Genomic DNA, 12570 nt, shown 5'->3' with positions numbered 1-12570 from the left:
TCCTTAATTTAAGTACCACCTGATCAGATAGAAGCAATTTTTCTTCTCAAGTGCTATCCCATCACTTTGTATCAGACAAATAACAAGTAATATTTAGCTCAATTTATAATAGCATGTTAGACTGAGATTAATCACCCTTTCATTGAATTTTTAGGATTCTTGATAATCTGACAAGCTTTATGCAAAGAATCCTTAAATGATTTATAATGCTTGCTTCAATTACACAAAAGTACAAGTAAGCAGTACACAGAGTAAAAACAGAAAAACTCAATTAAAAAACTGCTAATTAAGATATGCATTTATGCAAACATTTTAACGTAATTTGTGAATCACTCAGGACAGTTCTCATTAATGTGATTTACAAACAATCATGATACCTATTTGCTCAATTCCGAATCATACATTGTAATTGAATTTAATGTAATTTTCAAATCAAACAGTGATTACCATGATTTACAAATCATATAGTGTGGTTTGGGAATTTTATGATTTGTTTGTGCACATTCACCAATCATTTAGTTCCAAGGTTGTACTTAAGGAGGGAAGACAATGGCAATTGTTCGAGTGCTCAGAACTGCTATGGATCCAGTTTAAGTTCTTTACAAAAAATGTGATTTATTATTAATTTTTAGAAAAAAATGAAGAAAATTTCTTTTTATACAAAGAGAAAAAATAATCTAAACCAGTAATAATTTGATTTTAAACTGAAATAACCCTTTATAAAACAAGCTTATATTTTATGTTAATAAAATAGATATTTCGAAAATTAAACTGTAAACTACAATTTCACTCATTGTGATTTGAAATCTGCCATTTAATCTTCTTCATTGAAATGAAAATTAATTAGATAGATTTGGACATTCTTTGTACAAAACATAATCGTTCTGTCTCATTTTTTTTACTTTATGTGACATATTGTAGTAAAAGCTTTAAACAGGCAAAGGATTCATACATTTTATAGTAAATTAGGTTTCATTATAAATTTTTAGTTTAAAATGTACACCAAAACTGTAAACAAAGTTTCTTAAATCCTTGATCCTAAATAGTGAAGATTTCAGAGAGTATTATTTTCAAAACTGCTTTTTTAGAAGGAAATTAAAAAATTTACATGGGGTGAAAATCCCATGTCCTTAGAGATGACATGGTTAAGAATCAAACCTTTATCCCACGGAACGTTTGTGAAGATTTTATAAATGAAGGTTTATATTTTTAAATTATTAATTTTTCAGGTTGCGTACTCACGCATGCTTAATTTGGAAGCATCACGTGCAAGTTTAAAAAGTACATGCTCACGCCTGGAAATGCGTGTGAGTGCACTAGAAGATGAAAAGGAAGTTTTAATGCACAGCATGAGAGTAATGAAAAACAAGCTTGAAAAACTAGAGGTTGCAAGGATTGGAATACCTGAAAATGAAGAACATCCTCCTCCTTTTGCAGTAGTTTATGCCCTTGCTGGATCAGAACGAGAAGAGGATGAAAAATTCCAATCTTTTATTAAGAGCTTTTGCCAGAATAAAGATAGAGGTTATTTATATTTTTATTTTATTTTAATATTATTTTAGTATTTCTGCTTTCTTTTTTTAAATTTAAATTTCACTATTCTTTTTTTCCCTCACAATCCACTTCAATTTTCTGTTATTACATTTTGTTATTTTCTTGTGTCTGTGCGTACTTGATGTTGAATCGTTTTTGCTACATTTATTTAAATATGCTTTATATATCCTTATGCTTCTATTTGAATTTTTCAGTTGTCTGTAAATGTCAGATACTTTCATGCCATCTTGTTGCATAGACACATAGTCTGTTCTCTTCTGAAAACACCAATAGTATTTGTTGATGACACAAAGCAAAAACTAGTTTTACAAAGTTCTAACAACAACTTTGACATTTACGTTTTGAAAGATATTAGTAAATATTTTTCATAATCATAATTTATTGAAAATAAGGAATAAAAAGTGGTTAGTGACAAATAATTTAACAACTGTATTTAGCATTAGCATAAACGAAAAAGGTGGAAATATGCAATGCTTATGTACTTATAAGCACATTTACCTATTAAAACTATCGTAACTGAAACCGATGCTTATAATTCTTAAGAAAAACAAAACTGCAAACAAGTTGAAGGGTAAGAAATACAAATAAATTATTCTGACTTTGCATTCAAGAAGTATCTCTATCCAGGGATTTGCTGAGAATTGTAACATTATAATTACATGTAAACAAAGCACAACAGTTGATTGACACAATTTGATGAGGGTGATTTGTGGATCATTAAAAAGTTTATTTATAATCTTCTCAAAAACACTATTCAGTGTGATAATCAAAGTTCACATATTTGTATTTGCATTCTTTAAAGGGCTCTTTTTGGTATGTTCTTATTATGATTTTTTTGTTAAAAAATGAGAATTTTTTTTTCTAAAGAAAGATTTCATTTTATGTTAGAAGTGCTTAATTGATGAACCAGGTAAGTAAAATTTTAGAGAATTTTTCTAAATGCGCTTTAAAGTTTATTTGATTCTTGTTTTTGTTACTTTGCTCATTTTTTTTTTAGTATATTAGTCATGACATAACCTGGAAACTTTTCGGGTTTATTTATTTGATCGTAATTCTTTCATAAAAAAGCTTCTTAATGATTTTGTATGTAGCATTTTGTTTTTTTTAAAAGGATTTTTAATATTTTTCTACAAATATATTATGCTCGAAAAACTAAATTAAATGTACTTAAACATATCTTTAGGCTCATATTCACGAAATAAAATTTTGGCAATTTTAGTTTGGTGAAAATTGGCATTAAGCCTTGTTTATCTAGCTTAGTTTATCATTTTATTATCTAGCCTTGTTTGTCTGTAAATTGTCCAAACTGATTCAGAGGCAGCGTGATCTCAGCATTCAATCAGTAGAAGTTTAATCATATTTATCACTTAGATTGGTGATCATATTTCTCGGTTAAATTATTGTTTCAAAATGAAATTTTATGCCAATTCTGATTAAAATGTTAGATCAATTTGTTTCTAACAAAATTATGTCTATGACTGAATTAAAATATTTTATTAGTTTTAATATAAAAAAATATATATAGCTGTTGAAAAAAATTAAACGATTTTAATTTTTTTTATTTTCTATTAAAAATTAGCAGTTTTATGCACAAAAAAAAGAATTTTTTTAAAAAATTTATAAAAGTGTTTCTAAAACTGTTTTTCTTGTTTTCCATTGAGGTAAGTCGTATGATGATGATTGGCTGCATGACACATTTTTTTCATATTTTAAGAAACCATTTCACAAGCTTTTGGCATTGTATATCAAATCCACTTGGTGCACATGCTGCATTTTTTCATTTTCAACTTCTTAGCCTTAAATTTAGACGAGAACACCTGATTAAAGAAACAGATCACATTTACTTTTGAGAAGAATTTTTAAGTGAAAATAGTGAACATTTGCCCAAAATAGAGGTTAAAATCACAAAAACCTCTCATATTTAGCCTTAAGCCAATGAAACTTTGATCTGTCTTTTACTAAGTATAATTTGCATCAGTAATACTATCTCTGCTGGTGGCCATTAGCCATTTATCTCTGATTTAAACAGATGTAAACTTAATCTGTCTCCCCTCAGCCATGCTGATTTTTGGGAAAAAGTTATGAAAATTATTTTTGTCAAATATATAAGATGTACACATAAATTTTTGAAGTTAACATGAAGTGTTTTGATTGTGTGTACTCTTGTTATTTTCAAATTAAAAATATCAAAATTTTTATGGGGGGTAATAGGTATTACTTATGTTAATTGGTGCTGTTTTAACTTGTACTAATATAGGCACCACAATACCTACTTTAGGTACTTTAGAAATAGGTTTTTATGACCCCACTGATTGGGATAAGTATTGGAAAAAATAATTTATTATTGTAATTTTTGACCATCAGGATTTGGCTTTGACCAATAATAATACGGAATGTCATTGATCTTATTTTTTTTATCAGATGAATTTCCTAAAACAAGTTTTTATTAATCTAATAGCGTACAGCTATCAGAAAGAGCAACAAATAAGAAATTTAAAAAAACTGGAATTCTTTTAACTTGTGTCAGTATCTCTTTTAGTTACACACAACTTCATGGTTTCAATCATTACCAATTTATTTGTTAATTTTTCCACCCCCCAAAAAAACATGTATTCAGTTAGTAATAAAAATAATAATTTACTGAAAAAGTTACGTAAGCGCAATAATATTTATTTTTAACGAGACTTTGCTCAGTAAACAAAATAAATTCATTAACAAGACAGTGTGTCTGAAACACCTTGTATTGCAAAACGCAAAGTATTGCAAAACTGAAACAATTAAATTATGTGTCAAGGAAATTTTAAGGCTATATTTTTCTGTCTATTTTTTAATTATTGGTTCTAAAAGAATCTATAGATACTTTCCTCCTTAAAGTATGGAAGCGGCTGTTTCACGTTTTCCATTTTCTTCTTACGTGTTTAGCATTCAATACCAAGTGAATGATTTTCTAAGGTTGCTTGTTGGCTCTTTGTTGCTAAGTCAATTATCTTGTTCTTCCACTTAAAGATTGCTCGAATAATGTCACTAACCTGGTTCTTCCACTGAGTTAAAATAAGCATTCCTTGAGATAGCTTTCTTCAGATAAGCTTTCCTTTTTAAAAAGGTAACTTACCTGGTTCTTCCACTAAGATCATTAATCTAATGTCTATAACAACAGAGAGAAGATCGATTGCTTACAGACATGGAAGTATCAAATTTAGAGGTGTTGGTTCCTTCTGTGGGACAGTTTTCAAACTTTTTTTTCCAAATAAAAACCCCTAAAACTCCTTTTTAAAAAAAAACTTCACTTAATTTTGCTTTGAAATTAAAAGCATTAAGCCTTCATTTATTAAAAATATACATTAACATCATAAAATTAATATGTTGTGCTCATTCTAAATTCAAGTGGATAGTTCTGCTTCTTTTTTTTTCTTTTCGGAAAGGAGTCATGCTATTTACTAAACCTTTTTTTTCAAGGATTTATTACAAAAAAAAAAGCAACTATTTTTACTTTTCCTTATTTAAAAGTTATAGGGTCATTCTTTATTATATATTTGATACTATTACGATTTACTATTTCCATTTGATACGATAACAAATTTTGTGAGATGTAGCTTGTAGCTTCAAAATTTTTACCCATCTCTTTCTTTTATTTAAAATTGATCTCAGTTAATAATTGACAAGTTTCAATGAAATATTGAATTCGGGGATTATTAATTAATCAGTTTTCTTTGAAATTCATCTAAATGTTGTCATTTTGAAATTTTTTTAGATTTAATAAGAATTAAATTGTAATACTTTAAATAATGAAAATTTGAAACAACTAACAACTACTGTCACTAATTCTGTTTCGAAAAAATGATACAAAACTCATTTAGGTACTCTACATTTCAGAAAAAAAGTTTAGCACAATTTGTTCACAAGAATTTTAAAATATTTGGTTATGACTTAAAGCTTTTTGCTATTTTTAAATATTTCTGAATTTTTATTGGACTGTTTTGATAACTGTATTTTTGCTGATAGTTGATTATGACTTTTTAAAGCTAATTTTAGTAATAGCTTATATTTATTGGTGAAAAATTAGGATTTTTTTATAGAATATAAATATAATTTTCTTTTAAAAAGAAATTATAGGGAAGTCATATGTTTTATTCATGTTTAAATGACAAACTTTGATGTTCTTTTTTTTCAAGAAATATTCATTTTCGAAAGTTTTTTTGATCCTAGCTTCTACTGTTATAGAGAAAAATTCACATACGTTTTATAAATTAATTTAACTTTGTCATTATATTTTGTCGATATTTAAGAGTAATTGAAAGCTGTTTTTTAATCTCTTATGATAAGTACAAATTCCTATCATTCTTGCTGTTTTTTATGAAAAATGATCTGTCTTATCTGAAGATGAGTATATAATATGTTGCCTCTGAAATGACGACTTCCTACCTATTTTCCACTCCAAACAAGTATCTGGGCATTTTAAGAATTAATCAAATCTTATTAACAGCAATATAGTAAACAAGGTCATTTTCAACCCCCCTTTGTCACACTTCTCTTGCGCAAATTTTAAAATATATGGTAATGTAAGAAGTAGAAAATTGTTCAGTCAATTGTCTGTCAAAGCAGATTTTCTTTGAAAATGAAATAAATGGTAGCCACGTAAATACTAATTTCAAGTAAATTGTGTCTATTTCATTAGTATTGATTTATTTTTATATAAATTTAAATCTCATTTTTATTTTATGATGCTAACACTAACAGTTCTAATTATAACATTTTATTCATCGTTAAAATGATTTCCTCAAAACATTATATGATGTATTATATATAATGTCAAAGAAAATTTATTAAAAACTTTAAGATTGATTAATGGACTCCTCTTATAATCAAATAACTTGCTTATTTGAATGCTGTTGACTTGAACCAATTATAATTCTTTTAAGCCAGGCTGATGGTATAATTTTAAGTGCAGTTTCTGAGTGTTTTATATTTGAATCAATTTTGCATTATTTATTTAGAGACTAAAGGTGTGGAGTCAAGAGGCAACAAAATCCAAGATGACATTGTAGAAGAAGATGTTTTTGAGGACAATTTGGATTCAAAATAAATATAGTACAAATATACATTCTATGAGCTTAAAAAAGTGAGATTTAATGGTGCATTCAAAAAAAATTTTTCTCTTTAAGTTTAGGGTTATCCCTATTGTTATATTTATGATACTAATACTTGTTGATGATTAAAAATATTGTATTTAAAAATCCTACCTTTGTTAATAAATGATGAAACATATAGTGTGCAGTATATTATTCAACACTTGTCATTAACCCCTTCACATATACTATGTGATCATGGTCCTGAAGAAGGTGAAAAGCAATATCTGTACCTACTACTATTACAATCACTTTTTTCCAGAAAATTTTAGGTCATTTGGATTAGTTGGTTGTTAGTTCATAATTTTACTATCACGAGGAAATTACTTGCACCAAAAGGTTTCACTACTACCTGGACAAAATAGATCACCAAAATTAGCGGTCCATGAGCAGGTGTGTGACTATCATCAATCTGCAAGGAGACAGTGTGCGGTATCGAACCTCAATGAACTATTCGAATGTGAATAGCTCGATTTTACGTGTAGTTCCTTGATCTATCAAAGCGTAGCTGTTTTTTTTTTTTTTTTTTTCGGAGGATCAAAATTGTGATGACAAATTGAAGCTATTCAAAGCTAGTGGACAAAGAGGTTGCATTTAGCGAAACAGTTGAATCCTTTTATATATGTATATAATATATCTTAATTTCACAGAATTAATAAATATTAACACAAATAAACTACTAAATTAATTTTTTAATCAGTTTTTATTCTTTGCAATACAAATTATATAAATTATTATTTGATATAATTAAATTTAATCTATTTTAAACAAATGGTTTTTATTAAACTTAGTTGGAAAAGAATGAAAATATTTTTTAGAATTACAAAAGCAAACAGAATCATAGATCTTTAAAATATTTAATTAAATGTTATTACTTTTTTAATAGACCTTATCACTAACTCCCTTCATTTAGGCACCTAAAAATTTGTGGGTATTAAGGGGGATATTTTCATATTGGCATTTTTTAAAATCTTACCAATAGAAATCTTATTGCCCAGATCTGGAAAAAAAACTAAAATAATAAATAGAGCATGCCGAAAGATGGGGCCTAGTTCTTGCCAAAACTTAGCACAGAAATCTTCGTACATTAATCAAGTAGGTACTCTAATCAATGACCATTATTTCAAAGGAAACGCGCATCTTTGTGTGCAAAATGTCTCTTTACAAATACTTCTCAAACAAAAATATTTCTTTGTTCTTACCATCTTAAAATATAAGTATATGCCATTATTTGTTTTTATAAATTAAAACTAGCTTTATTTAAAGATTTATTCTAGATTAAATTAATTTATTGCTTGAATTCTTAAAGTTTCATTTTTGAAATAATTGTGATTATAAAAGAAAATAACTTTTTTAAAAATTACTTTTTTCCATAAATTCTCTTTTAATTCTTGTTTCACTAAAATTAAATAGTGAAATGCGTAACTTTATTATTATTTTTTTTTTAAGTATCTGAAATTTTACCTTAAAAAGAAAAGAAAAAAAAACCTGAAACAAGAACCATCGGCACCCGTAGACATCTTTTCATGGAATGAAACCAGGAAAGCAGTTAATATTTTAAAAATTGTCAATAATTTTTTATATTACAAAAATAATTTTACTTGGGCCCATCAGAAATTTTTAACAATTCGATAATTATTTAAAGTTACTATGTTCTAAAGCAGAACTCTTTGCTAAAAAAATTATCTAATTATTTCAGAAAAGAAAAATGCATTAAATATCAATATTTGTTTTTATCTAAATTAAATTTACACATTATTTAATGAAATGTTTTATGCATCACCTTTTGAAAGACTTGATGGAAATTTACTTACTGTTTTGACAACTCTGCTATCATAAAATTTTATTTAAAGCAAAACAATTGTATTTCGCTGATAAGAAATCATGCATTACGAACATAATAAATAGGTTTCCCAAAAAACTTGGTGATAAAAGTAAACATTTTAAACAAAGCTTTTTTTTAAAGAAAAATGCAAAAAGCCAGAGTCAAGTTTCTTTTATTATGAATACATATATATAACATAACTATATATACATTTAACGTTACACATATATACATATATAACGTAATATGTTTGTTTGTAAAAACGACATTTTTATTAAAAGACATTTAAATTTATTAAATTATAATACTAAAACTTTTTGTTGCAAAATATTAACAATAACCATTATATTTTTTAAATTCAAATTTTAAGTTCTTTAACTGTATATTATTATGCTATAAATGAAGATATCATGAAATTTATAAGAATAATCCAAATTCTCAATGGCGAGTCGTTAGGCACCAACAGTGGTTAGATGCATTAAACGTACATAAATCATATGTTAGTGTACTGATATTTAAAGCCTAGACAAGTTATATCTCAAATCTTGCGTCTAAATATTATAAACGAAATTTTTTTTACAGCAAAAAATATTACAACTAGGCTTAAAAGATTTCAATAAAACTAATTAGCAGTCAAAAGTCAATTTTAATTATCAACCCCAATTAAATATATCATATGAATGAAAGGCTGATTTTTTTTTTAAACGTAATGTAACATTTACTTGGTTATGCAGTCTTTTAATTCTTCAATAGTACCAATACGATAAAAAATTTTTTTAAAGTTTACTTTTTGCCTGAAAATGTAATATTTACTGTTTGAGATTTGTGTATTCTTTTAAAAATGAATTTATAACAATTGAAGTTCGTTTCCTTTTAGCGAAAAAGATTTTTTAGCAAAACTAAATGCACTGGCTCTCAATCGAATATTTTAACTGCTAAAACAACGATAACAAAGCTGCAATTTTTATTATCATCCATTAAAAGCGCCATTGAACTGAACATTTTATTAACAAGTTCACCACGACACATTCCTAAAGCGGCCAAAATATGAAAGTTCAATCACGTAAGAGGCAAAAGTCAAATGTGCTCTCAATGGAGTCTTAGTTTTTGATTACAAATCTCGAAATACAAACGTTGTCAGAAACAGCTAGTATTAATTAATTTAATGTATAATTAATTCATAATATTTACAGGGTCAATTTGGCTTTGAGATGTTCTGTTTGAGATAGTTCTCCTTTTTTGTTGCGCTTTATTTTCTGTTACTCCGAACTTTTTTCCTTTTTTTTTTTCTCTATAAAAATACCGATTCTCAAGCAAAAGTTTTATTATAAGTTAAACTTTGCTTAGAGCATTTTTTGCTGAACAAATTGTTATAGATAATGTTGTTATATAAAATAAAATAAAATTGTGAAACAATAGAATTGGTTGATTAAGTGAAGTGGTATAACAGGTTTCTCTGTTTTGCTTCTTACATTATATTCAGTGTACCCCTAGTAAGATCCTCTAAGTAATCAATATTGTTAATTACTTTCCAATTCTTGAAGAGTTTTATTCTTAATATAATCTTTGAAAGGAGAGGCAGAAGGAAAACATCAGTGCATGTTACGTACAAATTTTTAAAAGTTCAACATTTTTTTTGAATGTAATAAAGATGTATTAAAAATGATCAAGGTAATAATCTGTCCAAAAAAGGCTGTAAAAAATATCCTCCCCCTCCAAAAGAAAAATTTAAATTATTGTTTCAGTTCAAAAAATGCACTGGTTATAAATAAATGTGTTCCTTTTATTACATAAATTTTGAGTTGAAGGTAAAATGACTAAAAGAATAATTCTCACTAAAAAACAAAAATTCGAAAAATATCATCCCCCCCAAAACAGACTTAAATACCCAATTAATAACTTAAATATGAGTATTAATAACTTAGATATAACTTTAATAAACTTGATTCCCCAAATAATGAAAAATGACTATTTAAAAAAAATCAAAAAAATTTCTTAAATATAAAATTTGAAGTTTTAAAACTACAAAATAGTACAAAATATTTAAAAAAAAATCCCCCAAAATAGCCATGAACACTTTCCCCCTTATTATCCTCCTATGGGCATCTCTGGATATTTCAAGAGATTTCCGTGACTTGAAAATAAATAGATATTCCATAGAAAAGGAGTAGAAATGATCATAAAAATAGGTGATCCTTTAAAATGCTAAAGAGTGTTGCTAAAATAATTTTAAAAGAAGAAAGGATGAAAGTTTTTATTATTAAATCATATACACATCTATTGAAAGAGGATGGGTTTACTGTCTACAGGTGGAAACGTCAAAGGAAATGAGGACGGAGGTAGGACGGCGTTTTGTGCACATGGTGATCCACTCCACTTCACATCCAACACTGTTTTTCCTGAAAAACAATATCTCAACTGAGAAAATTCAATAGGAGGGGAGCATACATGTATTTTTTAGAAACCCCGTAACAATAAATGCTTCCCATCTAATGTTATATGAAATCAAATAATATTCGATTCAACTTTCTATTTCATTAACTATGGACAATTCATATTATTAATAAATAAAATTTCATTTATGAAAAAAATACAACAAATTAAAATATCCCATAAAATATCATTTTTCACCAATGCAATTTTATGCCAAAAAATATTACTGGAAGTAAATTCCTCTTCGAAAGATAAAATACTTTTTCAATTGTTGAGTTCTTTACGATTATTTTCATCGCCATATTGGTTGTGGCCAGCAACTAGAATGAATCACTTCAAAATGTATTTATATTTTAGTAATTTTTTTAAACTTTCTAAATTTCAATAATAGTTGCATAAAACATTAAATTAGTATCGTAGGTAGTGTTTTTCCTTCAGTTAAAAATCAGTTAGAAAAGTAATAAAGCACTCCAAAGAGTACTGTGTTTGAGAGGATGGTGTTATAAAAACATTCAGTGTACTTCATAATCTTGACCTCTAAATCAAAGCATTTAAGTACTAATAATTAATTGATCATGTATCTAATCAAATATTATGAATTGGATTCATTATGATAATGAGTATTTCGCGCATAGTAGGTGACTTCCGTGTTAAAACGTGTTGTCTAATAATAAATAATAAGTATTGTAGTTAGTTAAGGATATGCTTATAAAATAACGGCTTTTTAACTATTAGCTAGAAACGGAATTTTTCTGAAACGATGATAAAGAAATGCAATTACATGTGTTTGTTCAAATTTAATTTAGATAAAGCACAATGTTCACTACTTTTTTTTTTGGTTTCGTAATTTAAGTGTTATGTACATTTTTTGGCGAAGATTAATTAATTAAATAATTATCGAATTATTAAAAATTTTCTGTTGTGCCCACATAAAATTATTTTAACAAAATCATTGACAATTTTAATATATTAGATGCTTTTCTGGTTTCACCCCCTCAAAAAATTTCTAAAATTATGTAAGAATTTCTCCATTTAATTTCAGGGAAAAAAGAAGTGGAAGAAAATTTATAGCAGTAAGTAATTTGGTTATTTTAAAATTATTTTCCTTATTATTACAATTATTATAAAAATGACAATTTTAAAGTTCAAACAATACTTAACCTTGAATAAATCTTTAAATATGGGTTTAGAGTTACAGTTTTATTCTTTGGGAATAAATGACAATATTATAAAATTTATTTTTTATTATTTCAAAGTTAAAATTTCCACTCAATTCAAAAGACTTTACAACTCTATAGTGTGGTTTTTATCAGAATGGGAATAATGTACGATAATTATTAAATTACAAACGACTAGAGTAAAAGGAGATATGATAAGAGTAAGGGCTTTTACAAAACATGATATTTAAACTAACAAATTCAATTTATATTTTGATAAAATTGATTCATTTTCAAATAAATAAGTAAATAAATAAATAAATAAATGAAAATTAAAATACATTTAAAATTAAAAATAAACACCTGAAAATGATTAATGATCCAAAATTTATCAGAAAACTCTTTGCATAAAAAATTTAAAGAATTATCAATAAAAGTTAAGGTATTTTTTAGTTAAATGTGAAATATTCATTCA

General features: G+C 26.4%; 2 protein-coding genes across 4 annotated transcripts in view; one reads left to right on the top strand and one right to left on the bottom strand.

Annotated features, from left to right (window-relative positions):
- The window catches only part of LOC107436388 (TBC1 domain family member 1), a 90556-nt gene extending 83737 nt beyond the window's left edge, over nt 1–6819 (top strand). The window contains exons 21-22 of the mRNA XM_016048090.5: nt 1230–1524; nt 6549–6819. Coding sequence (XP_015903576.2) covers nt 1230–1524; nt 6549–6637 — 384 coding nt within the window. The 3' untranslated portion in view covers nt 6638–6819. The remainder of the gene's footprint in view (nt 1–1229; nt 1525–6548) is intronic.
- Nucleotides 6820–10743: 3924 nt separating this feature from the next.
- Nucleotides 10744–12570, bottom strand: part of LOC107436387 (paired mesoderm homeobox protein 2B-like) — a 123921-nt gene continuing 122094 nt past the window's right edge. For all 3 annotated transcript variants that reach the window (XM_071187687.2, XM_016048088.4, XM_071187686.2), the window contains one exon: nt 10744–10904. Coding sequence is in view for 2 of the 3 variants with exons in the window: in XM_016048088.4 (XP_015903574.1) it covers nt 10783–10904 (122 nt within the window). In the remaining variant the exon portion in view is untranslated. The remainder of the gene's footprint in view (nt 10905–12570) is intronic.

This window comes from Parasteatoda tepidariorum, chromosome 11 (assembly GCF_982258835.1).
Source record: "Parasteatoda tepidariorum strain Cologne lab strain chromosome 11, Ptep-v5.0, whole genome shotgun sequence".
Lineage (NCBI taxonomy): Eukaryota > Metazoa > Arthropoda > Arachnida > Araneae > Theridiidae > Parasteatoda > Parasteatoda tepidariorum.
Note: the sequence above shows the minus strand (reverse complement) of the source record. Positions and strands in the feature narration are given on the sequence as shown.